Genomic DNA, 27,072 nt, shown 5'->3' with positions numbered 1-27,072 from the left:
AACCGTGTAGTCTGGCAGTAGTCAGCTGTACTAGATAAATATAGCTGGAAGCGTGCTGACGTCAGACGTTGGGTCCTGTCTGCATTTCCCGCCGCGCTTCGTGATGACGTTTGTGGTACCCAGAAACGGTGGCGGAGTGAGCCATAGGGAGTGAGCCCTCTTCGCCTCTCGTCATACCTCCTCGCGCTGTCTCCTGCACGCACGCGGGCTCTGCTGTTGTATCTGCTTTGATTGTTGTGGCTTCTTGTCATCCGGTGAAAGTTGGCCTCACAGTCAATTCATTTTATTCTGCGTTAATATTGAGGAATTATGGCAGACTCTCAAGAGGACAAGCTGTACAAAGCGGAATATGCTAAAAGTGGCCGCGCATCGTGCAAGAAATGCAAGGATAACATCGCTAAAGACTCGCTGCGAATGGCCATCATGGTGCAGGTAGCTAACGACGTCTTGAGTCTTCTGCAGAACCCAGTTCTGGGGGTAGCTTGCATGCTATTTGATCACTAGCATGTTTAGAAAATGTGCTGGCTTGTTCTCCCCCTCTCGTCTTCAGCATTAATGCACCCATTACAGACTGCAAATGTGCCGTTTATAGTGTGGTTTTAATAAAGTGCTTGCAATAGTTTAACGGAAGGCCCTTGTTAGCAGTTACATGGCTGACATTATCGAACGCTGTTGAATGTGCTGCTTACAAATGAACCGTTCAGCTTGATTTGATGTGATTCTCTGATCTGGAATCACGCAGTGTGCCATAATTAGAAATCACAACTGCAACTCAGTTGCACAACAAACAGCGATTCATAGGTTCACACAACTTTGTGAGGTTTACCACTTCACGTAAGCATCCCCAGCCTCATGTGCCAGTCTAGGACAGCTCAAACAATATGTGTGCAATGTGCAACTTTCAAAACCAAGAACCCGGAGAAACATCGTAATCCTATGCTGTAGCAGAGACAGCCATGCCTGCATCAACAGCATGTGCAGAAACAAAACTCCTCCAATTCTCCTCATTCATCCTCTGTGGAGCAGTTCCAGGTCCTCCATCACTGCCTCTGCCTCTCACCGAATTAAATGCATTGAATGCCTTCTGAGCAAGAGTACAGATTCAGCACTTCTGAGCTCGTAACATTTCCACACCACAAGCCTTATCTAATTGTCTGTATTTTTTCCTTTCACTGCATTATTACCCTATATAATTATGAACCCCATTATATTGGTCTTATCTTATACCTGTTTCTTTGAGCAGTATTTAATTCCCTCCCTTCATACTAGTGGTTTTCTGTTCACACATCACGTTGATCCGTGCCTGTTTGCTCTTTGTCTGCCAGTCCCCCATGTTTGATGGGAAGGTTCCCCACTGGCACCACTTCTCCTGTTTCTGGCTGCGGGCTGCAGTTCAGTCCACTGCGGATATCGCTGGGTTCTCTGACCTCCGCTGGGACGACCAGGAAAAGGTCAAAAAGGCCATTGAAAGTGGGGGAGCCACAGGAGGTCAGTTGCTCGACCTCTTAACATTTGACTTTCCTCCTCTCTAAAGCGATTGGTAAAAATATCATGAGTCCAGGCCATGGTCCAGGCACTGCACAGTCCCAATGTGTGTTCATGGCCAAGTGTGTGTGTTGTTGATTATCGGGATGTGATCTGAGCTCTCTGGCTCTCAACTGACCTAATCGCATCTATGGAGAAGGAATACAGTGTGGCTACTTGGCTTGCTAATTAACGTTCACAAATAAGCCATTAGCAAACATCGCTCATAACAAATTACATAGAGGGAAGGGAAGCACTGCTTATATAACATGTCTTAACCCCATTATACATGCCAGAATAGGGGTCTTCACAACACATCACACCACTGTAGAGCAAATCACAGGATCCAACAGGAAAATCCTCCCATTATGAAAATACTTTTGATATGAGATGAGGATTGTCAGCTAAGATGTGGAGATTCATAGTTAAGATTTAAGTTTAATCATAAATGTATACAACGTTTACTTCCTTTTATTATTTAAATACATGATTTACATGATTTGTAGAAAAAAAGCATTTAACCACACCATGTCACCCTGTTTCAAGGTTCCCACGGTCAAGGAAAAACTGGAGAAGTCATTGAATTAGTAACATCCTTGAGTTTTGGAAAAGTTGTGGAATTTTGTTACAGTCATCTTCTGTGGATAACCTCCCACATTGTTGGACCCCAGGAAGACTAGCTGTCGTCTAGGCGGCAGCTAATGGGGATCCTTTTAATAAACAAATAAACATAATGTAATATAACGTCAAATTTATTTTCTGTAGCTGTTGAGGTAATGTAGCTTTATAATGTGTCAATGCGTGGCGACGTTTTGTTTGCTATCACGTATGTTACGTTCCTTTACTCCATGTAGATTTTAGTGCTTGTTGTATTTTATATTAATATGTGTATTGAAATTTCAGTAGCTTCCTTCCATGTAGTGTGAGAGGCAGTGACTACAAATCAGTATCGGTATTTTATATTAATATTTTTATGGAAAATTAACGTTTTATTCCAATAGCTTCCATATAATGTGATGCAGTCACTAAAGCACTCAAATCCAATATAAAGAGGTGTGTCCTATTTGTCCAGTGTAGTAATCATCTCTGGTATTGATTCAGAGTCGCCGCCTCACATTACATGGAAATTCTATTATGGATCTGTGAAATACCATGGAAAAGTTTTTAAACTTTATCCATGAAAATGTGCGGGAAGTTCGGAACCCTGCTGTTTGACTGACCTGAATTTACCTATCGATCACCATGGTGCGATGGAAATGTGCTGTGCTGAAACAATGAACAGTCTGTTGGCTTATTTGTTCTGCTGAATAGTTATTAACAATAAAATATTCAGAAGGGACTTTGCACATACCGGTAATATTGTCATGAGTCAGTAGTGACTGGGAGCTGTTCATTGTGTTGAGATTGACAGAGTTGAATAATGTTCTCTCATAGGTAAAGCGGACCAGAAGGGCGGGGCTAAAGGAGAGAAGACACTAAATGAGTTTGCGGTGGAGTACGCCAAGTCGAACCGCAGCACGTGCAAAGGCTGTGAGCAGAAAATAGAAAAGGTTAGCAGCAGAGACTTTCTTAAACAGCTGTTTGGATACAACAATAAATACCCTGCCTGAACACCTGTACAAAATTGCCATGTAAATGTGTAAAAGAAAAAACCAGATGGATTTATTTTAATGGATTTTTAATTGGTACAAAGAATTTTTACCCAAATAAAGCACAACGCTGACTATTAGTAATACATGTTATGAACTACATTGTGTATCATGTGAGTCTGATCTTGTGTTATTAAAGTCTTTGAACCTTTGGCATCTCTCCTTCAGGACCAGATCCGTGTGTCCAAGAAGACTGTGGACGCAGAGAAGCCCCAGCTGGGCCTGATAGACCGCTGGTACCACACGGCCTGTTTCGTGGGCCGCAGGGAGGAACTGGCCTTCAAGCCTGAATACAACGGCGCCCAGCTGAAGGGTTTCAACGCACTGCGCGCCGAAGATAAAGAGGAACTGAAGAAGAGACTTCCTGCTGTCAAATCCGAAGGGTGAGAGGGAGAGGGCAATCTCTTAAATGGTGCAGGTTGGAATAGTGCTGTTACAGCAGAGGTACAAATGACATGACCGATGTATGAGGAGAGAGTGGGTGCTTTGCCTAATGGGTAACATCATAGCTTTGACAGTATTTTGTGTCTGGACTGGTCAAGTTCTAGCCATTTAGGGACCCAAGTCTGCTCAGGTCTGTGGGTGTTTTGGGACAGCGGTTCCCCCTCCATCATCACCCGGGGCCTCCTTCTAAGCCTCTCCGTCACCCATGGTCCGGCAGCACAAGAAGATGGCCTTGAAGGAGTCCCGGAAAATCCTCATTGTGAAGGCGTACAGGAAGGGGTTGACGGCGGAGTTGGCGTGTGACAGGATGATGGCGGTGAGCAGCAGCTCCAGCGGCACGGGGCAGTGAGGGCAGAGCAGCAGGAAGCAGTTGATGACGTGGAGCGGGATCCAGCAGACGGTGAACAGGAAAAGCACCAGGAAGAGAGACGCAGCCGTCTTCATCTCGCGGCGCATGCAGGCCGCCGCCCTGGCTTGCCCCTCCTGTCCGCCGCCGTGCTCGGCCGCGATGCGCCGCGCCTGCCGCTTGACGGTGGCAAAGATCTGGGCGTAGATGAGGAACATGACCACCAGGGGCGGCAGGATGCACACGAAGAAGTTGAAGTAGACCATGTAGGTCATGTCCATCACGAGGACGAATAAGCAGTAGCCCGAATCGGGCGGCGTCTTGTGCCAGCCCATCAGCGGCACGAGGCCGATGAGGAAAGCCAGTATCCAGGTGCCCACGATGACCAGCACGGCGTTGCGTGGTGTCATCAGCGCCTGGTAGTGGAAGGGCATGAAGATGGCCACGTAGCGCTCCACAGCCACCGCCAACAGGCTGAAGATGGAGCTCTGGGTCAGCATGACCAAAACGCACAGCATCAGCAGACACAGGTAGAGGTTGTGGCGCGGTATGCCCACAGCCGTCAGAATGGCACAAGGTATGGCGACCGCGCCCACGCAGATGTCAGCCACCGCCAGCGATACCAGGAAGTAATTGGTGACGGTGCGCAGCTTCTTGTTGAGGAACACGGCGCCACAGACCAGCAGGTTGCCCACAATGGACAGAAAGGCAATGACCAGCTCAGCGGCCATATATCGCACATCAGGGAAAAACTCCAGGTCAGCAGGATGAGAGAGGGAGGAGGCATTGGAGAGAGAGGAGATTGAGGAGTTCCAGAGAGGTTGCCGGGAAGGGGAAGACAGGTGGCTTGAGTTTCCAGGGAGGAGGAAAGTGCTGAGGTTCGGCAGTGCATTGGTGGTCCCCATTAGTTTTCCTAAAGAGAGAAATCAGACAGAAGTCAGAAGTTTCTACCTCGGATGCTGGATGGACACCTTTTCCTATTGCAGCATGATGATAAAATACTTGAATTACTCACCGATCTATCCTGGTTCCTAAACGGAACACAAGTGGTAATATTCACTCTTCACAGTCACTCTTGGAGAGTCTCGTCAAGAGCCAAGGCTGCATCGGTGTGATCCTGCAGCCATCGATCCTGGTGAAGTACTCCCGCCCTCACATGAAGATGACACACACACTCACACACACTCACACACGCCTCTGTCGCTGTGATTCTGTGTCCGAGCGAGACTGGAGGAGGCTGTCTTATAGATTTCCTGACCTCCCCATGGGTTTTCTGATGAGGGATGTTTGTCATGTTTCTTGCACTCCAACGGACCAGACAGACTGACTGACTCCTATGGGATGGTCATCATCACACTATAAACTTTGAATAAACAAACAGGGGGCCGGGCGAACAGCACTCTGTGCAGCAGCGGGGCGACCGCGCACTGCACTGGTTAAGTAAAATATGTGTGTTTTTGTCCATAAGTGTGAGAGAGTGAGTGTGAGTGAAAATCTCATGGGGAGCTCATTTCTGTTGTTATTATCCAGGCAGTGATATCAATAATGAAGCTTGGGGACGTTCAGGCAGGCGCCTGCTTGTGTGTGCATGTCTGTCCATTAACTGATTGGGCTCTAATGGATTTGCTTAATGAATAAAGGTGTCTGAGTCGAGCTTGTTTTTCCCTGACCTGCCACCCTGGCTATTGTCCCCGGTCCCTTCTGGCCTCATTTAGGAAGTTAATTTGGAGGTTTTTCATCAAGGGACATCAACTTGATCTACCGCCCTGTTTTCTAGTGTCCCAGACAGTAAGATTAGTCAAAAGAGCGGTCTGAAAGAGAACTATTTTAACTTTGCATCATGTGCTCTTGCAGAAAGAGGAAGGGTGATGAGATGGATGGAACATCAAAGAAACAGAAGAAGGCGCAGGAGGAGGAGAACAAAAAGCTGGAAGAGCAGTTGAAGGTTTGCCAAATCCCCCCCCCCAACTTTTCTCTCGTTTTGATGAAATATATAATGGTAACACTAACAGCACATACATTTGGTGAACTTGTCTAGAATTATGACTTTCCTAATACTGTGTGTGTGTGTGTGTGTGCGTGCGCACGCGCATCTACAGGAACAAAGTCAGCTGATCTGGGGAATCAAAGACAAGCTGAGGAAGTTTTGTTCCACCAATGACATGAAGGAGCTGCTGATTGCGAACAGCCAGGAGGTTCCTTCAGGAGAGTCCAACGTAAGGAGCCAACTTTCATTTTCTCTGGATCTAAACTTGTACTGTGTCCTGGATAATTACTTGGCATTTAATGAATAACGTCTAGGCATGCTTGAAATTAATACTACATTCACACCTGCCTGGCTGGCAGACAGCATGGCTTTTATGTTGTTTGATTGACAGGTGGTGGATTGCCCGGCAGACGACATGACTTTTATGTGTTGTTTGATTGACAGGTGGTGGATTGCCCGGCAGACCACATGACTTTTATGTGTTGTTTGATTGACAGGTGGTGGATTGCCTGGCAGACGACATGACTTTTATGTGTTGTTTGATTGACAGGTGGTGGATTGCCTGGCAGACGACATGACTTTTATGTGTTGTTTGATTGACAGGTGGTGGATTGCCTGGCAGACGACATGACTTTTATGTGTTGTTTGATTGACAGGTGGTGGATTACCTGGCAGACGGGATGGCTTTTATGTGTTGTTTGATTGACAGGTGGTGGATTACCTGGCAGACGACATGACTTTTATATGTTGTTTGATTGACAGGTGGTGGATTGCCCGGCAGACGACATGACTTTGTTGTTTGATTGACAGGTGGTGGATTGCCTGGCAGACGACATGACTTTGTTGTTTGATTGACAGGTGGTGGATTGCCCGGCAGACGACATGACTTTTATGTGTTGTTTGATTGACAGGTGGTGGGTTGCCCGGCAGACGACATGACTTTTATGTGTTGTTTGATTGACAGGTGGTGGATTGCCCGGCAGACGACATGGCTTTTATGTGTTGTTTGATTGACAGGTGGTGGATTGCCTGGCAGACGACATGGCTTTTATGTGTTGTTTGATTGACAGGTGGTGGATTACCTGGCAGACGGGATGGCTTTTGGGGCTGTGGAGGCCTGTAAGGAGTGCCAGGGCCAGCTGGTGTTCAAGGGCGATGCATATTACTGCACCGGGGACATCACGGCCTGGACAAAGTGTGTGTTCAAAATTGGGACACCCGCTCGTACGGACTGGGTCATCCCCAAGGTAGGTGACCTCATTCCACAGCTTCCTTTGCTTCTCTATATAATATTCCATTAGCACACCACAGAATCACCTGTAGGCAAAAAATGGTAACGACAGCCATAGCTAGTGAACGGTAAGGAGACATTCACACCAAAAGCGTTTTTTTCAGTCGGAACGCTATGAAAATCATGTCGAGGGCGCTTCCATTGTGCACAAAACACAGCGCACGGAGCGTTTTTTTGCGCTTCGTTTTATTTTCCCCTGCAGCCAGTCGCACGCACTAGAGTTGAGCACACAACGACCACACGGATGGTTTGTCTGTTTGATGTTGTTCACTGTCAATATGAAAGCCAGATTATTGCCAATTCTGGCAGCAGCGAGGTAGAGGATCCTTCTGGGAGGAGAAAATGTAGGAGGAGTCAAAAGACGAGCAGCGCGCTTTTCCTCCAAATGTTCAACTTTTTCAGCTTTAAAACGCCCAGAGTGCTCCGCCAAAAAGACGAGACGTCACCAGCATTTAAACGCCAGGGGCGTTCCTTGAAAGAGGAGCACGTCTAGTGCGTCCTTACATAGAGAATGAATTGCAGAAAGACGCTGGCAGCTCCAAAAACGCTTTTGGTCTGAATGTCCCCTAATGCATCATAATTGGAAAGAAATAACATCAGTCATAGTTGTACTATTTATTGGTATTAATTGAAGGCATAAAATACTAGTACACATTCTAATTATATTGAGGTTGTCCTTTCAGGAATTCCATGAGGTTCCCTTCCTGAAAAAATTCAAGCCCAAGCGACATGACCGGTTGTACCCCAAGGTGGCGCCCACCTCAACCCTGAGCACAGCCTCAGCCCAACCCCTGGCCAGTGCCTCCAGCACCTCCACTAAACCGCTGCCAGAGGGAGCGCCTGCAGGTGAGTGAGGACACCTTTTATGTTTCCGTTGTGCAGATATTACAATATTATAAGAAATCTGGATTTGAAATCCTCTCAGTGTGCAGACTGTTGCTTCATGTACAGAAATTCTGCAAGCATTCTTTTTGGTTTCGTCAAAACGGCAACATTCAGATGAATTCAAACATGCCAGATATTTGATCAGTTTGATTAGTATTTGATCACATATTTGATCTATTCTACATGGTATCAGTTATGTTGTTATTGATAGGAATTTTGAAAACAGACTGAGTTTGTAATATGTTTCTGTGTTGAGTTTGTAATATGTTTGTGTGTTTGTAGACAAACCCCTTGCTGGTATGAAACTGGTGGCCGTGGGCAAGCTGTCCAAGAACAAGGATGATCTAAAGGCCGCCGTAGAGGAGCTGGGCGGGAAGATAACGAGCACAGCCAATAAGGCCACTTTTTGCCTCAGCACCAAGAGTGAGTAGCCAATCAACAAGCCAGGGTTAATATATGGGGCAGTAAGTGCTACCAATTGGTGTTAGTAAGAGCTTATCTCATGAGCAAAGGGAATATGATGTCTCTTCACAATGTGTTTTCACAGAGGAATTGGACAAGATGACTAAGAAGATGGAGGAGGTGAAGGAGGCGGGCGTGCGCGTGATGTCTGAGGATTTCCTCACAGACCTCAAGTCATCGGGCAAGGCCCTCCAGGAACTGGTCTGCCTGCACGCCCTCTCCGCCTGGGGGGCAGAGGTCAAACTCGAGGGCCGGGCTCCACCAGCGGCCTCCAAGTCCAAGGCCGCAGCCAGCAAGAGCTCAGGCAGGGTGAAGGAGGAGGAAGGTAAAGGCTGTTGGTTGTTGTCGATGTATATGTATAATGCATATGCAGTGATTTGATATTAAAATATCAGAATATGATATCGATAGAATGGAAGGAACTGGATCTCAATACATGTATCTGCACTTTGACAGGTGGTAGCAAGTCCAAGAAGATGAAACTGACCGTCAAAGGAGGAGCTGCTGTTGATCCAGACTCAGGTAGGTGTGAGTAACTGTGTGTGTTTGTACTTGTGCTTGCATCTTTTGGCAGATCTAGAATTAGCCGCTAGTTGTCTTGGTGCCTTGTGTGGGCAAATCGCCATCTCTGACTTGTCCTCTTGATGACTCAGGTCTGGAGGACAGCGCCCATGTCCTGGAGCAGAGTGGGAAGATGTACAGTGCCACACTGGGTCTTGTGGACATTGTCAGAGGAACTAACTCCTACTACAAGCTGCAGCTGCTGGAGGATGATGTACAGAAACGGTCAGTTTCACTGCAGAATGTCAGGACCTTTTATTAAGAAAAATCCATATGGTTAGTTATGTATATAGAAAGGACTGATCTGATGGACCAATTTGCCTTCTATAATATAGAAGAGGGATGTGCACTCAAGATGTAGATTCTTGTAGTCAGAAACAGCTACTCCCTCTCCCTCTCAGCTACTCCCTCATCTTTGACTACGCATGCCAACCTCTGAGATCAAATCTCCCTTGTTTTTCTCCCATTAATATTAGAAATGTGCATCTTATACGCCAAAAAGGAGCACTTTTTGATTCACAAGCCTATTTTATGTGGTTTATAGCTGATATTTGCACTTTTCTAATTGGTTTTAACTCACTAGCTGTAGCATGCAAATTAATTGGACTATGGGACTGTATTTGTTCTGTAAACTATCCATAAACCATCCATTAATGAATAGGGCTGGGTATTGGCAAGGACCTCACGATACGATTGTATCACGATACATTGCGCAATACTCAATAATAATAATAATAATGCAATAATTTACTAAAAAAAAAATAGAGCTAAAAATATAACACTGTGTACCACTCAGGTAGTGTAATATCACTTTCTTTATCACTTTATATTATTAACTTAACTTAGTGGACTAATTTAGTAAAAACTACTGAGTGTTGAGTGTGTTACTGAATGCACTGAAATAAAAAGTATTCTTATTGTGTCACTGACCACACGGCTGTGCAAAAAAATCGATAGAGTATCGCACTAAAAACGTATCGCGATATATTGCCATATCAATTTTATTGCACAGCCCTATTAATGAATCTAACTAATAACATGGCTTACACCCCTTCTTAGTCTAGGGAATCTGTGAGAAAAAATGACCCAACCTTAAACAAATTGCAACAGAAATTATTTGTGTTGTATTCAGCTCTTGAAACCTTCCAATTTAACATACTGAAAATCCCAGAAAATCCCAGTAGTGGAACATTCTCAAAATTGGCATTGTCTCCACAAAGGAGGTGATGTTTTCGGTGCTGTTTGTCTGACCGTTTGTCTGTTAGCAGGAGGATTACGGCAAAACTACTGGGCCGATTTTCATGAAACTTGGTGGAAGGGTGTAGCGTGGGCCAAGGAAGAACCCATTACATTTTGGAGTGGATCTGATCCGGGTCGGCTCAATGGAGGGGGCGGGGCTAGGGAAAAGAGTCTGTTGCTAGGGATAGGAAGGTCGTAGAGAGTCTGGATTCGAGAGGTGGGTAGGGGGCATGGACAGGTGTATCGGGGGGGAGTGTAAGTCTAATATGTTCTAATAGTTAGTGGAAAAGGGTGAGTTTTCATGCACATCTTGTTCCCTCAGACAGCCATCGCAAACCATAACTTCATAGTCATGTCATTCACGAGTCTCGCATTGGAGGCAATTTGATTTCGGCAAGGCACAGCGCAAGTTGTAGCTCAAACATGCAGACGAGTGGACAGGTAGGCTAAGTCTCCATATCCGAAGGTTATGGGTAAGTTGACCGCCATTTATTGTCTGTTACCAATGACAGTCATTGTCTGTTACCATTCAAAGTAGGCTAGCTTATTAAGCACTTACTAGTTAGCTATAATAGGTATAGCTTAATAATAGCTTATTAAGAAACTTGTACTATCTGTTATTCATTTTCTTTGTGCAAATAAACAATAAACAAACATAAATAAACAATAAACACTTACTCTGGAGATGATGTAGCCTACCACTTGTGCTCTTCTCCCTACTTATACTCCAACCACTTATAAAGCCTCAGCCAGGCGGTAATGCAACATAAAGGATGCCAACTGCCATAAAACACCACAGAAGGATTTATTACATCACTGATGACATCACAATTGCTCGAGTGACATCACTGATGACATCACAATTGCTCAAGTGACATCTCTGATGACATCACAATTGCTCAAGTGACATCACTGATGACATCACAATTGCTCGAGTGACATCACTGATGACATCACAATTGCTCAAGTGACATCACTGATGACATCACTGATACATGACAATCGTGACATCACAATCGTGGCACACACACCGCCCGCCCACTTATTGGACCATAACATCAGAACCATTGATGGCCACAACACATTCCATGTTATGGGCATTATAGCTGGAGTTACACCAGAGAGCCAAACCAGGACCTCTGATAGCTGTGACATAGCAGCAGTGGACACATCAATATCCGAAATCAGAGACCCCCTGGCCTTTCATCCATGTCCTATGGGAGGATTGAGAATGCCACAGGTGTGTGATTCTCATGAACATGGTACAACTCATAGCAAAACTCAAGGATATCAAGTAGGATCTAATTTCACCATTCAAATTGAAATTATAATCCACTAGGCATCTTGCACCCTACGCGAGTTCGCCTGCCTTGCAGCTCGCTGAGCTAGCCCTGCAGCTCGCATAAGCAGCTGCTTCAGCATTGGAGGCAATTTGATTTTGGCAAGGCACAGCGCAAGTTGTAGCTCAAACATGCAGACGCGTGGACAGGTAGGCTAAGTATTCTCCATATCCGAAGGTTATGGATAAGTTGACCGCCATTTATCGTCTGTTACCAATGACAGTCTTTGTGTGTTACCATTCAAAGTAGGCTAGCTTAATAAGCACTTACTAGTTAGCTAATAGCTTACTAATAGGTATAGCTTAATAATAGCTAATTAAGATACTTTCTAAGGTACTATCTGTTGTTATTCATTTCTTTGTGCAAATAAACAATAAACAAACATAAATAAACAATTATAGCTGCTGCACAGCAATGGGTCGTGGCCGGGCAGGTCTCAAGGCTTTGAGCTAGAGTCCCCAAGTCAAGGCTGAAGTATTTTAGCTATACTCCAAGTCAAGTCTCAAGTCTCGTATGGATGAGCGTTCTATCATCTGCTTCTGCTGCATGCCATCCAGTCTGCTTAGAACATTGCATAGCTAAAACTAAGGGATTCAAAGCAGGTTCAGGTTTCTTTGCAGCATGTAGCTTTTTCATCATCTGATTCCGTTTTTTGTTGCGAGGCATCTCACAACAATACAAGTAGGAATCAGTATATTCACAAACAAAAGTAGTAGTTACTTGCCTGTTGCCTCACTGTTGTAGCGTGGATAAGGTACTGGTGGAGTTGATGTTAGATGGAGAGGGAGGCTGAGCGATTAATAGCCACCTGGGGAGTTTGTATCTCTTCGGTCCTACGCTGCAGGTCTGTGAGGTCACACAACTGATATACCAGCAGGAGCTGCTTTTTCGTCTTATGGACAGACTGGATGCTTGCTGGTGGTGTTTTATGGGACTGGATGCTTGCGTGTGAAAAGACACACTGCTTCCACTTATATAGGGTGAGCCAGGAAGGATTTATGACATCACTGATGACATCACAATTGCTCGAGTGACATCACTGATGGCATCACAATTGCTCGAGATGATGTCATCAGTGGGACGGACAGACAAACAAACAGAGCCCTAGCTCCCTTAGATAGATAGATGTGCTCATTTTTTATGTATTTCCAGACACTTTTAGAGACACTGTGAGGGAATAAATTCATTACCGTAACACATTTTTAATTGGAAATATGAAACAACAAACTTTTTTTTTCAATGGCAAGCACTTCAATATGCTCAAGGGTAATGGGTATCACCCAAAATGTGTATGATTAACAAATACGAAGTTGTAGCTAACATTGTGAGAAATGACATGTTGTATTACGACTACAGACTTACATGAGAAAATAAAAATCTGTTCTACTTAGAGACTCAACAACCATTTCTGTGGATTCCTTGCCCCCAAAAATGTGGAAATAGACACCAAATTTGTAATTCTAAGTCTAGTTGGAGTCAAGATATGGCCAACATTTTAATAATGGCAGCCATTTTTAATTTTTTTAATTTTAACATATTTCCACTAATGGGATTTTCTGGGATTTTTAATATAGTGTTTCGGGCATCAATATAAACATAAAAATGTGAAAATAAATTCTGTTGCAATTAGTTTAAGGTCAAACCTTATTTTCCCTAGACTATATGGTTAGTTATGTATATAGAAAGGACTGATCTGATGGACCAATTTGCCTTCTATAATATAGAAGAGTGATGTGCACTCAAGATGTAGATTCTTGTAGTCAGAAACAGCTACTCCCTCTACCCTATCTTTGACTACCCATGCCAACCTCTGAGATCAAATCTCCCTTGTTTTTCTCCCATTAATATTAGAAATGTGCATCTTATACGCCAAAAAGGAGCACTTTTTGATTCACAAGCCTATTTTACGTGGTTTATAGCTGATATTTGCACTTTTCTAATTGGTTTTAACTCACTAGCTGTAGCATGCAAATTAATTGGACTATGGGACTGTATTTGTAATGTAAACTATCCATAAACCATCCATTAATGAATAGGGCTGGGTATTGGCAAGGACCTCACGATACATGGGTCACGATACGATTCCGTATCGCAAATTAATGATTGGATGTGCCAGAATTTTCTCCAACTTAATAAAGACAAAACAGAGATAATTGTCTTCGGCAAAAAAGAAGATAGGCTCAAAGTTACTGCTCACCTCGAATCCCTATCTTTGAAGCCAAAGGACCAGGTAAAAAATCTTGGCATTATTATTGACTCTGATCTAAATTTCAACTCCCACATCAAGCTTATAAGAAAATCTGCCTTCTATCATCTAAAAAATATAGCAAGGATTAGAGGCTACATGTCCAAACAAGATCTTGAAAAACGAATTCATGCTTTCATTTCTAGCAGGCTAGACTACTGCAACAGTCTTTTCAATGGTCTTCCCAAAAAAGCTATTAACACATTGACTGCCAGCCGTTTTTTTCTTGCTGTAGGTAGCTTCTGCCAAGCCGTTTTTTGAGGATTGTGGCTCATTTTACAAGCGCCGAGGATTATTTTCTGCTTGGAGTTTGTGAACATACAATATCTCAAAAGTACTAATAGAATGTGTACTTTCTCTGTCTAAAAGAGTTAGTTTGTAGAGTTAGTAGTTATGTAAGCATTATCAGTTGAATACAGCATGGTTTTAGCATGAGAAAAAATATTCAGAGATAAATGGCTTTTTGTGAAATTCGATAGAGCTGTCACTTTAACCATTCATTTTTGGCTCTCTCTCTCTCTCTCTCTCCCTCCCCCTCTCGCTCTCTCTCTCTCTCTCTCTCTCTCCCTTCCCCTCGCTCTCCCTCCCTCTCTCTCTCTCTCTCTCTCTCTCTCCCTCCCTCTCGCTCTCCCTCCCTCTCTCTCTCTCTCCCTCCCTCTCGGGAGGGAGACGCACTAGGTTTAATCCTAGTGAGAGGGGGAGAGGGAGAGAGAGAGAGAGAGAGAGAGAGAGGGAGGGAGGGAGAGAGAGAGAGCGAGAGAGAGAGAGAGAGAGAGAGGGAGAGAGCGAGAGGCAGAGTTGCTTCAACTCCTCCCTCTTCTTGGCTGCCGCGGCCGTCACAGTCTCAGTGCTTTTGCTGCTCTCCTGTGCCTGTCTGCAGGCTGCTGTTTGAGGAAGTCGGCATGGACTCGCTCGCTTCTTGGGAGTTTTGGTTGAGAGAAGCTTTTGCGATTCTGGTCATATTTATGCTGCGTGTTTCAAAGTGTGTTCCACCTGTAATGTATTATGTAAATTTGCAATCCCGCATCGCCAGCAATCAGTGCGAAAACGAGAGCGTTTTCCCCCAACCATTTTCATGAGAATGTAATACTGTAAAATCGCCTCGCCATTTCCTTGAATGGCATGCTCCCTTTTTCTTTGATTTCGCTCGTCTGGGGGAGCACTGTCAACACTTAGTGGGTCGGTAAAATAGATTATACACATTCAATACCTCCAATAATTGTACAGGAGACGTAAAAGGGATTGATCAACGCCCCACCGTCAAAAAAAAAAAAACGTTTTTTTTGACGTATCCATACGTCGCTGGCAGTCAACGGTTGGATTCTGCTTGACGTATCAGTACGTCGTTGGCAGTTAACGTGTTAAACAACTACAGCTCATTCAGAATGCGGCTGCTAGAGTTCTAACAAGAACCAAGAAAGCTGAACACATTACACCAGTTCTCAAATCCCTGCATTGGCTGCCAGTAAATCTTAGAATAGACTTTAAAATTCTGCTAATAGTTTACAAATCTCTCAACGGGTCAGGCCCACACTACATCTCTGAAATGCTTCTACACTATGAACCATCCAGATCCCTGAGATCTTCAGGCACTGGTCTACTAATTGTCCCGAGGACCAAATCAAAACATGGTGAAGCCGCGTTCTCCCACTATGCCTCTCATAACTGGAACAAACTCCCTGAACACATTAGATCTGCCCCTACTCTGCCTATTTTTAAATCCAAGCTAAAGACCTTTATGTTTACTCTTGCTTTTAACTGCTACTAAACTACTGCCTCTCTCGGCCTGTAATTTAAAAAAAGATTCCTGTACATTTCCAACAAATGGACTGTACATGTAATAATAATACTGAAGAGTGCCTTGTAACTTATTTAAAACAGAAATAATGTTTCATGTTTGTTAATTTGAGTATATATTTTAACTAAAACTGTCGGCTGTGTTTTTTATGTGTTTTTTATATGTGCATTGCTTTGCTGCTTGTTTTTTCGATTATTTTTTTGTAAAGCACCTTGAATTGCTTTGTGTATGAAAGGTGCTATATAAATAAAATTTGACTTGACTTGACTTGACGATTGTATCACGATACATTGCGATACAATACATATTGCAATACTCAATAATAATAATAATAATAATAATGCAATAATTTACTCAAAAAAAATAGAGCTAAAAATACAACACACTGTGTACCACTCAGGTAGTGTAATATCACTTTCTTTATCACTTTATATTATTAACTTAACTTAGTGGACAAATTTAGTCAAAACTACTGAGTGTTGAGTGTGTTACTGAATGCACTGAAATAAAAAGTATTCTTAATGTGTCACTGACCACACGGCTGTGCAAAAATCGAGTATCGCACTAAAAACGTATCGCGATATATTGCCGTATCAATTTTATTGCACAGCCCTATTAATGAATCTAACTAATAACATGGCTTACACCCCTTCTGTCATGTGTGTAGGTACTGGGTGTTCAGGTCATGGCTTACACCCCTTCTGTCATGTGTGTAGGTACTGGGTGTTCAGGTCATGGCTTACACCCCTTCTGTCATGTGTGTAGGTACTGGGTGTTCAGGTCATGGCTTACACCCCTTCTGTCATGTGTGTAGGTACTGGGTGTTCAGGTCATGGCTTACACCCCTTCTGTCATGTGTGTAGGTACTGGGTGTTCAGGTCATGGCTTACACCCCTTTTGTCCTGTGTGTAGGTACTGGGTGTTCAGGTCATGGCTTACACCCCTTATGTCATGTGTGTAGGTACTGGGTGTTCAGGTCATGGCTTACACCCCTTCTGTCCTGTGTGTAGGTACTGGGTGTTCAGGTCATGGCTTACACCCCTTCTGTCATGTGTGTAGGTACTGGGTGTTCAGGTCATGGCTTACACCCCTTTTGTCATGTGTGTAGGTACTGGGTGTTCAGGTCATGGCTTACACCCCTTCTGTCATGTGTGTAGTAGGGGTGGGGGAAAAAAATCGATTCACCTAAGTATCGCGATTTTTAATGTCACGATTTTTTGGATCGATCTTTTATTCCAGAATCGATAATCGCAAAAAAAAAAAAAAAAAAAAAAAAAAAAAATTTTTTGGGTGCTTGCAGTCAGGCCACTCACTGAACAGCAGGCCAGGCGCCGCCTACTGGTTTACTAGTGGTTTTATTACTTTATTAGTTAGTCTGAAGTAATAATTACACTTCAGGGTTAAAGTGGGTGCATCTCATTGTAAAATTGGACTTCAAACGGCCCAAATCTGGCTTCAAACGGCCCAAATTTCACGCGCGTTGGCCCATATCGGCCTGGCCTGCTTGGTATCTAATAGGGGTGCACCGATCGATCTGCACGCAATCTGTATCGGCCGATTTGGACCTCAAATATGTGATCTGCTGTTTCCGATATTCCTTTAATTTTGCCGATCGCATAGCCGATCATGCTGCACGTGAGAAACATGAGGCAGCCCATTTTCATGTCTTCAATGTCTATCGTTTAACTTTCATATTTGTGCTCTAACGTTTATATCATTGTGTTGCAAAGCACACGCTTTGCTTTCATCAGTGTACTCACCTCCATGCACACACCGCACCAGACTGTCAACACACCTCTTGCGTCTTTGAATCACACAAATCAGCTGGTGATTACAGCAGACTCAGCAGATAAATTACCTCCAGTCCTCCCGCCTACCGAGGCATTTGCATGCTGTTAAATCCGTGTGTATTAAAGTCCCAGATTAACGTGGTAGTCGGGGTAGTGCACGCGCACACACAGACAATTTCCACGCAAGCATTGATGTTCCCGCGGGCACTTTGAAGGAAGCGAAAGTGTGCTGCTATGTGGATGTGCGCTCCATTCAGACGGATGCGCTAATTAATGCCACTACTCAGATGGAGTTTAGCTCGTGTGTAGCTTGTGATTCTGTTGTTTCTCCCGTCATGTAACCCTGTCACCATTATGTAGATCGCACTCATAGTGCTGCTAATTATAACACTGTAACTCGGCCTCGATGGGCGGGTCGTTTTGATGTTCGTTCGATGCGGATCCCAATGTATGACGGTTATTGTGCATAACCCCGGTTCTATGAGTGGGAGCTCTTTGGCTTTAGTCATGGTTCAAGACTGGTGTTTAAGAGTAACTGACTTACAGTTTACCTAATTATCATTTATATATTATTAGTTGTTAATTATCACTATAATTGGCCTATATAACAGCAAGCTTGGTTACTGACCTGTTTGTATATTTTATTGCCTCCTTTTTCCAGACCACACACAATCCTACTATTCCTGTCATAATGCTGTAAAAAGCCTATACTGCTGTACTGTACTGAAGAGAACTGACAACTAAACGGTTGAACTCCCATCTGTCTCATGTTGGCAGTTTCCTTTAGCCTACAAAATATAAAATAAATATATATATATATATCGGTGATCGGTAATCGGTAATCGGTGATCGGTCGATGATCGGTTGGGCAGATATTTCTCATAGGTGATCGGCAATCGGTGATCGGTGGCAAAAAACGTGATCGGTGCACCCCTAGTATCTAATGCCCGGCCTGAATTATGATCCCAGTCCGCCCCTGTTTTTAACTATATCGCCCAGCCCTACTCATGATATATAATATACAGTCTCTAGTGTATGATTCAACTTTTCCCATGTTCTAATCTAGTGTAAAAAAGCAAACAAACTGAAAAAAGAAAAGAAAAAAATAAACAAAAATCGCAATAAATCGTAATATCGAATCGCAATAATCGTAGAATCGCAATACTTAAGAATCGCAATATAAATCGAATCGGCACCCAAGAATCGTGATAGTATCGAATCGGGAGATAAGTGAATCGCCACAGCCCTAGTGTGTAGGTACTGGGTGTTCAGGTCATGGCTTACACCCCTTCTGTCATGTGTGTAGGTACTGGGTGTTCAGGTCATGGCTTACACCCCTTTTGTCATGTGTGTAGGTACTGGGTGTTCAGGTCATGGCTTACACCCCTTCTGTCATGTGTGTAGGTACTGGGTGTTCAGGTCATGGCTTACAACCCTTTTGTCATGTGTGTAGGTACTGGGTGTTCAGGTCATGGCTTACAACCCTTTTGTCATGTGTGTAGGTACTGGGTGTTCAGGTCATGGCTTACACCCCTTTTGTCCTGTGTGCAGGTACTGGGTGTTCAGATCATGGGGCAGAGTGGGCACCACCATCGGAGGCAACAAGCTGGACAAGTTTAACGACAAGAACTCCGCCATGGACAACTTCCTGGGTGTGTACAAGGAGAAGACGGGCAACCCCTGGGGCTGCAGAGACTTCACCAAGTACCCCAATAAGTTCTACCCACTGGAGATTGACTACGGACAGGTACTGACAGACACATGGACAATTTCCCCCAATTAACACAATACAAATGCCTGCCGCTTTTCTAGCTTATGGAGTGTCAACAACAGTGGTGGATATACAATGCAATATTTGACAACTTTGTTTGTACCTGTACAAACAAACTGTACCTGATGGACTGTGGTGCTTATGTTACTGGACAGGATGAGGAGGCAGTGAAGAAGCTGACGGCCTCTGCTGGCACCAAGTCTCACCTGGCCAAACCTGTCCAGGAGCTGATCCGGATGATATTTGACGTGGAGAGCATGAAGAAGGCCATGGTGGAGTTTGAGGTAAGACTTTGAGATGAAATAAGGATCATTCCATTCTGGCTATATGGGGGTGCATAGGTTTGATTTTACATAGAATTACTTGGTTTTGCCAAATAGATTGTATAACCTATTTTGCTATAAGTATCAGCCTATTAATACCGTAAAACCAAGTTCCAATTAAACAAACAAATCAAACAAGCTCATGTCATTGGATTTCCCGATTTCCCAATAGTCTTATAAAAAAAGAAAAAACAGAATAGTCAAATATTCGTATTGAACAGCCAAATCCGATTCGAGTGGGGTACAGCCCTAATGTAAACACATGGCCACATATCCTTGCTAGCTGACTACACGTGCTGTATTGCAATTCTTCATACTAGCAGCACAAAATGCAGCCGAGACAGTGCTTTTTCTACAAATGAGGAATAGTGTTAACACTCCCTTACCCTTAGTGTGCACAGTGAATATTTTATTTTTACACACCACACATCAGTATAATCTCTTCCATTATCTCTCTTCTCCTGTCTTCAGATTGACCTCCAGAAGATGCCCCTCGGAAAGCTGAGCAAGAGGCAGATCCAGAGTGCCTACTCTCTCCTCAGTGAGGTCCAGCAGGTCAGCAACCAACAGCGCCTCCTAGAGGGACCTCCTGATATTGACCTTTTCTAGTCTAACAAGTCTTCATTTCAACTTACTTAAATATTCAGATATTCGGTTATGTCCTCAAGGTTATAGTATTGAACTGAACCCCTATGACACTCAAAAAAACTGGTGTTTTTGTTGTTGTTTTAAGTTAGTACAAGAATCTGAAGAAGGTCTTGGGCCCGAAACGTTATTCTGTCTAATAAACTTTTGGCATTTGGAGACAGTGTGCGGGAGTTATTCTCTTTTGAAGTTAGTACAGTTGAAATGAACAACAAATCAGGAATGGAGAGAAGAGGTGCCATGACACAGGTTACTGTCCGGTTTCAAATCCATGACATACACGTTGTAAACCTTAAACTCCCAAGTTTTGTTATGTCACATTGTTTTATATGCCGTGTGTGCGGATGCGGATTTGTGTGATATTGTTCTTTCTTGATTCATATAGACATTATTACATTGAATTTCTCATGTTTTTAGTTTACTGTGCCAAATAGGCTTGTATGGGGGCATAGCAGTCATTGTAATTATACACGGTGTGGCAACAGCACTGTTATTAGCCTGTATTGTAGCATTTGTTATGCAGTTTATTATGTCGCTAGTTGCTTTGTGACCGTTAAATTTCACACTGCGATAAATAAAGTAACAATCTATGATTCAATCTATATATCTATAACCTTGAGTTGCCTTCTCTCTTCCTAGGCTGTGTCAGACTCTGTGTCTGACTCCCAGATCTTGGACCTGTCCAATCGCTTCTACACCCTCATACCTCACGACTTTGGCATGAAGAAACCTCCACTGCTCAGCAACTTGGACTACATTCAGGTAGGAACACGAAACCCGAGCCTACTTCACTCAAATGGGTATTCATCAAATAGTCCTAAATGTAGCTAATGCCAGACAATAGGACAAGCATGGGAGGGTATTAAACAGTTTCTGTCCCACTGTCCAGACTAAAGTCCAGATGTTGGACAACCTGTTGGATATCGAAGTGGCCTACAGCCTACTGAGAGGAGGGGCCGAGGACAACGACAAGGATCCCATCGACATCAACTACGAGAAACTCAACACCAAGATTGAGGTACAGGGCTTTTCCAGCTGTTTTGTGGCCAACTCTTTCATCGACATGGGGAGTGTTTTGTGCAATCTTTCATTGTTTTCGTGAATATGATCAACCAAGTGAATGTATTCCTTGCATTGTAACAAAGTTTGTAGACATTATGTGATATGTTTATTTGTTAATTATCTCAAAGGTTGTTGATAAGACCACGCTGGAGGCTGAGACTATTTTGCAATATGTCAAGAACACACACGCTGCTACGCACAACACCTACACACTGGAAGTAGAAGAGGTAAGTTATTATTGGGAGACGCCATGTGTTTAACAAGACAACCACTATATTTCAATATTGTTAAAGGGTTAGTTTGTACAGATGGTTTTCACAGAATTGTGACTGCTATTGGCAAACACTGCAACAGGAAGTGAGCTGGGGTTAAATTTTAGAATGTTTATGTTGTTAAAAAAACCTATAAATCTGTGTACATGATTATTACATTGACTCTAGCGCAAACCGTGCTGTGTAGCTCTAACTCTCACCTGCCTCTGCGTTTACTGACTTTGTTCCATCTTTCAGATCTTCAAAATTGTTCGGGAGGGAGAGAACCAACGCTTCCGTCCCTTCAGGGACCTGCACAATCGCCAGTTGCTGTGGCACGGATCACGCGCCACCAACTACGCTGGCATTATGTCTCAGGGTCTCCGCATCGCCCCTCCAGAGGCCCCGGTGGTGAGTCTTGCTACAAAGTGATTTGTATATTTGTACTAGATTTCCTAATTATGGTCAGGCTAAAGACTGTTTCAAAGGCTGCACTTGCTCTTATGCAACAATGCAAAACCTGTTTTCTGTTTTAATTCAGATGGCATTTGTGTTTTGCTTTACTCTCTCTAGACCGGTTACATGTTTGGCAAAGGAGTGTACTTTGCCGACATGGTGTCCAAGAGTGCCAACTACTGCCACACCTCCCAGTCAGACCCTGTTGGCCTCCTCCTGCTGGCAGAGGTCGCCCTCGGCAACATGTGAGTGACGGCGTGAATTCTTCACTGCATGCTGACATATGGGGGTTCCTTGGCTTATTTTTTAGTGCTTCTTGACCAAATATAGTATCTCTGTGATGGTGTACGTGAGTGTTTGACCTGCAGTTTTTTTTCCCCAGGCATGAACTGAAGAAGGCATCGCACATTACAAAAGTACCTAAGGGCAAACACAGTGTTAAAGGTGAGAAACCTTGCCTTTTTTTAAATAAAATGGTTCGGTTCAATACAGTATACTTTGTCATACATGTCTCACGAAAACTGGAATGGAGTTTGGTTTCCATGGCTCATCACCATGGCACTTGGTATGTAGGTCATTATGTCGACATAGTCGCATCCTTCTCTGTGTGTAAACAACACATTCTTGTGAACACAATAACTTGAGAACAGTGGATGATAAAAATGTCATACTGGAACCTCAAGTTCCTCCTACAGAGTAGATTATCTGCCTTGCTACATACATTTGCTACATACATTTGCAAATTAACTGGTTTTCTTCAAACTGCTACTAGTAACCCTAACTCCATAATGCATTAAGATAGAATTCAATAGAATTCATATTAATGTTGGCGTGTTGTGTGAAGACATTTACGTTGACATAGAACTTTTTGCTAATTGATGCATTAATTATCTTAATTACCTTATTTACATAATTTGTTATGTTCAATATACCAAAATAATTATGCCGTGACATTTGGCAGCTCACGTGCTTCTTGTTAACTCATTGAGTGCCATGGACGAACATGTTCGTCATTTCAAATAGTAACGTAGAGTGCCAAGGACGGACATGTTCGTCAATTGCGTTTTTTGACGGTGGGGCGTCGATCAAAGCCTTCTGCCTCTCCTGTACAAATATTATAGCTATTGGAGGTCTATAACCTATTTTACAGAACCCTTAGGTGGCGACAGTGCTCTCCAGGTTAACAGAAAGGCAGAGAAAAACAGAGAATAAGTCGTTGGGGAAACGGAAATCGCATTGCATCCGTATGCATCGATATGCATGAAGCGTTTTAACGTTAGATGTGCCTGCAGCAGGCAGCAGCCAATCTGCTCCCACAATTGAGCTCCTCCATGTCCGCTGCGCCAGCCCATTCGCATGATCAGCCGTTATTATTCTCAACTGGAAGCATACAGTAGTAGCACTAGCCGGTGACAAACACGCGGAAAAAGCTGGATGTCGCGCACCCTTCACAGTGCAGAGCAAACTTAGCAGAGAGCCACCTCCCATACAGGAGGAGTGTGCAGTTGAGGCGAGGCGAGGCGGGGCGGGGGGACGCAGAGCAGCACACAACACTGACCCAGACAGACCCAGGCAGCAGGACAGGGTTGGCAAACGCAAGCCAGAATATCCGATGCCCACCAGCAGCAAATCAAGATCAGCAAGAAGCTGCAACCAGCAGCGCACGCAGGGGCCAGCGCTGCTGGTTGCAGCTAAAAATATTATTCTGCCAAACAAAATTCCCTGGCCTTCACTGTTTTATTGAAGGAAATTATTTTTGAGGTGTGACTACATCAGAAAATTAGCTTCAGAGTCAGTGATGTGTTTGAAATGTTTAATTTCACAAAAGGGCCATTATCTCAGCTTCTAGAAAAAAACTGCTCTTTTTTGTTAAATCAAGCTATCTTCTCCGGCTGATAACTAAAGAACGGAAAATGATATCAATAAACCTGTTTTTGCTGATGATAGAAAAGAGTCTCATCGTTCTTTTTGCGTGTTCATTGTTTACATAGTAATATCACACAATATTCTGTGGGCCTCGAGAAATCACTGAAAAAAGCTCTGAAACTCTGGCACTGGGAGCGTCCGTTCTCCAAAAGTGGCTGGCACTCAATGAGTTAATATAATATTGATGTTTTCATTCCCTCTCTTCAGGCTTTTACTCATTCATGTTTTCTTGTTTTTAGGTGTGGGTAGAACTGCCCCTGATCCAGGTGCTACTGTCACTTTGGACGGGGTGGAAGTGCCTCTGGGAAAAGGAACCAATACTAACATTGATGACACAAGTCTTCTGTACAACGAGTATCCTTTAATTTTCACCTCCTGGTTTATTTTTCTGCTCTGCTATATGTTTTCCCCCCCCCCCCGTCTCTAAAAACAGCATACATGTGGCGTCTTAAAAGTATTAAAAAAAGCATTTAATTTAATATTTTCAAAATAAGGCCGTAAAAGTGTTGAATTTCATTTACAAAGATTTGAATTTTGTTCATAAAGGTCTTGTATTTTTTTTTATTCTTCCTTCGTAGCATTAAATAAATACAGTAATGTCATAAATAACTGAAAATGTCAACTGAGCCGACTGTCAGTGTGCATGTCACTGGCAAACGGTGTGTGTCTGAGAGCAGCGAGTGTGCACTCGGGACTTTTCAGGCCTGTTGACTCCTCGCCTGACCGCACTCTGCTACTCGCGTCTATTTTCCAAGCAAGCAGGTAATCGTTTCAGACTAGCCTTTTCATAAAGCTATGTTAGCCTCACCGCTAATGATAGCTTCCAGTTAGGTTTGGACAGTTTGCCAACAGACTTATCTGCACAGTTCTCAAGGGGGGACTGAACTGCACACCTCTGCTCTCAGGCCAGCTCCATGCTCAGGTCTCTTGATGACTCAAGACAAGCGTGTCCTCAGTTAAAGACGCATGGATGGACAAGCACATTAATCTGACCGAGACTGGCAGCAGGAGCCACTGAAAGTTGAGCCCACGACAGAAAAACAAACAAAAAACAAACGGGAAGTGAGAGAGTTGCTATCTGTCAGTGTTTGGTGTTGAACTATCTTGTGCTAACCACAGTGCTGCAGGGAAGGATTTGAATGTTACAGTGTTGTCAAATGTATGATTTCTGTTTAGCTTGTCTAACTGTGCCTCCCTGAGGTACTGTGAACTGCTTTCAATTTTCAATCTGTTTGGACTTTATTAGTCGTATAGTGTGTGGACGGCATTCGTTTTCCTTAACCGTTGCTCCTCCAGGTACATTGTGTATGATGTGGCGCAGGTGAACCTGAAGTATCTCTTGAAGACCAAGTTCAACTACCAGACATCCCTGTGGTGAGAGGGGCTGCGGCCAAACGCTCCATAATGGATACAAAGAGCACTGTTGCCTCCAAATGCCTGGGCTTTGTTCTCTGCAGCAGAAGATAACGTTTGGCAAAGGACTGATGCTGTACCATGCTTTGTATTGGTTGTTGGAAATCTATAGTCACTTTATTGCTTCCACATCAGGTTCATATACTAGCTGGCAGCCTTCCTTAGTATTGGTATATTACATTAGGCACTTAAAGGAACACTCCGCCCATTTTCATCCAGCTTTGTATCATTAGAACATCAGTAGTATATCAGAAAACTGTAAACGGTTTTGAAGTCTGTCATTTAATTTGACAGTTATTGAGTGTTAAAGTGTGGACCAGTGACATCACTGGTCCACAATAACTCAAATTAATAACTCATTAACTCAAATCAACTCTCAATAACTGTCAAACTAGATGAATGATGAATAGTTTGACAGTTATTGAGAGTTGATTTGAGTTAATGAGTTATTAATTTGAGTTAGTGTGGACCAGTGATGTCACTGGTCCACACTTACTCAATAACTGTCAAATTAAATGACAGACTTGAAAACCGTTTACAGTTTTCTGATATACTACTGATGTTCTAATGATACAAAGCTGGTTGAAAATGGGCGGAGTGTTCCTTTAAGTACCTAATTCAGACTTGCTCTTAAGACTGGCCTTTACAGCTGAACGCGGTGGTTGAATTGAGATTCATACTGTACGGAAATATTTTGGTTTTGAAATAAAACGAGACATGGTTAGCGGTTTTCTGTCTCACCCTACAGTAAGGTAGTCTTTCATGTTAGAGTGCTCTTATTTCTTCGTTGTATAATAAACCTGCGCAGTTACTGAGGCATAGTTCTGCAAGTTTAGAATGTCTTGAGTCATGCGAACAACCAGCAGACATGCTCATACCATGGCTAACGTTTTACTCTGGGGTTCCCAGTAATGCAACTACTAAGATTCAAAGGTTCTGTATTACGTTTGAGTTGTACATATTTTGTTTGTCGTTGGTCTCTCAAGCTGTCTTCCTTGTCAAGAATGACTTATTAAAAAAAATGTAGAAAAAATATAGTGTTTAGGCCAAGTATTCTGCAACAGAAATGATTGCCAATTTACGATGTGGTACACTTTTCTTAGTCTTTTTGTTTCTTCACTTACCTCACAGAATAAAAACCTTTTGAGAATCCCTGGGAAAGTTTATGCCAAAGTTTGTGTGAATTAATTTGTTGTTAAACCATTGTACTGTATTATGTGATCATTATTTGAGCGGATTTCAATCCAACCCGAATCTGCGTATCAATATAAAAGTATGGCTCACTATTAGTGACCATGAATTGGGCCTTAGCTGCCTGTGTTTTCAGTTGCCCCCCTCCTGTGAGGTCAGAGGTCAGGGTGAGCTACAGAACAGCGCCTGTTGAGCTGGGAGGGATTCTCAAGGACACCAGCAGGGTGGCTGTTTGGTGTTTGTTGACATGGGGCTATTCTGGTGTGTTGAACCCAGGGCATACAAAACAACTGGGGGGGGGGGGGGGGGGGGGTCGTCTTATAGTCAAATTGAGCGAAGCATAATTATCAAATCCTACAAATTGTGTGTATTCTGTCTAAATTGAAATATCTGTTTTATGAAACATTTCATATCGTTCCTTCATGCTCTTGTATGCAAAGGGTTCGTTTGTATTAAGTGCAATTTATTGTGTA

At 43.4% G+C, this 27,072-nt stretch overlaps 2 protein-coding genes across 2 annotated transcripts; one reads left to right on the top strand and one right to left on the bottom strand.

Annotated features, from left to right (window-relative positions):
* Nucleotides 1-214: 214 nt before the first annotated feature.
* Nucleotides 215-25,749, top strand: parp1 (poly (ADP-ribose) polymerase 1). The gene is made up of 23 exons (XM_083643522.1): nucleotides 215-432; nucleotides 1,326-1,488; nucleotides 2,959-3,074; nucleotides 3,342-3,556; nucleotides 5,818-5,908; nucleotides 6,063-6,179; nucleotides 7,021-7,197; nucleotides 7,925-8,087; nucleotides 8,409-8,549; nucleotides 8,674-8,913; nucleotides 9,045-9,110; nucleotides 9,242-9,374; nucleotides 19,113-19,308; nucleotides 19,488-19,616; nucleotides 20,127-20,210; nucleotides 20,940-21,062; nucleotides 21,190-21,318; nucleotides 21,491-21,589; nucleotides 21,872-22,024; nucleotides 22,187-22,314; nucleotides 22,452-22,513; nucleotides 24,235-24,349; nucleotides 25,292-25,749. The coding sequence occupies exons 1-23, from the start codon at nucleotides 310-312 to the stop codon at nucleotides 25,371-25,373; spliced, it is 3,045 nt and encodes a 1,014-aa protein (XP_083499648.1). The 5' UTR covers nucleotides 215-309; the 3' UTR covers nucleotides 25,374-25,749.
* Nucleotides 3,804-4,694, bottom strand: adorb1a (adenosine receptor B1a; the record flags this gene model as incomplete). The annotated part of the gene is made up of 1 exon (XM_083643531.1): nucleotides 3,804-4,694. One exon carries the CDS (start codon nucleotides 4,692-4,694, stop codon nucleotides 3,804-3,806), a length of 891 nt encoding a protein of 296 aa, XP_083499657.1.
* Nucleotides 25,750-27,072: the final 1,323 nt, after the last annotated feature.

Source organism: Poromitra crassiceps (genome assembly GCF_964638095.1).
Source record: "Poromitra crassiceps genome assembly, chromosome: 9".
Classification (NCBI taxonomy): domain Eukaryota; kingdom Metazoa; phylum Chordata; class Actinopteri; order Beryciformes; family Melamphaidae; genus Poromitra; species Poromitra crassiceps.
Note: the sequence above shows the minus strand (reverse complement) of the source record. Positions and strands in the feature narration are given on the sequence as shown.

Bases quoted from the DNA above. Each gene is read 5' to 3' on its own strand.
- parp1 (XM_083643522.1), top strand. From the start codon at position 310: ATGGCAGACTCTCAAGAGGACAAGCTGTACAAAGCGGAATATGCTAAA. The intron at 8,914-9,044 runs GTAAAGGCTGTT...GCACTTTGACAG, and splicing joins CAGGGTGAAGGAGGAGGAAG to GTGGTAGCAAGTCCAAGAAG. The intron at 9,375-19,112 runs GTCAGTTTCACT...TCCTGTGTGCAG, and splicing joins GAGGATGATGTACAGAAACG to GTACTGGGTGTTCAGATCAT.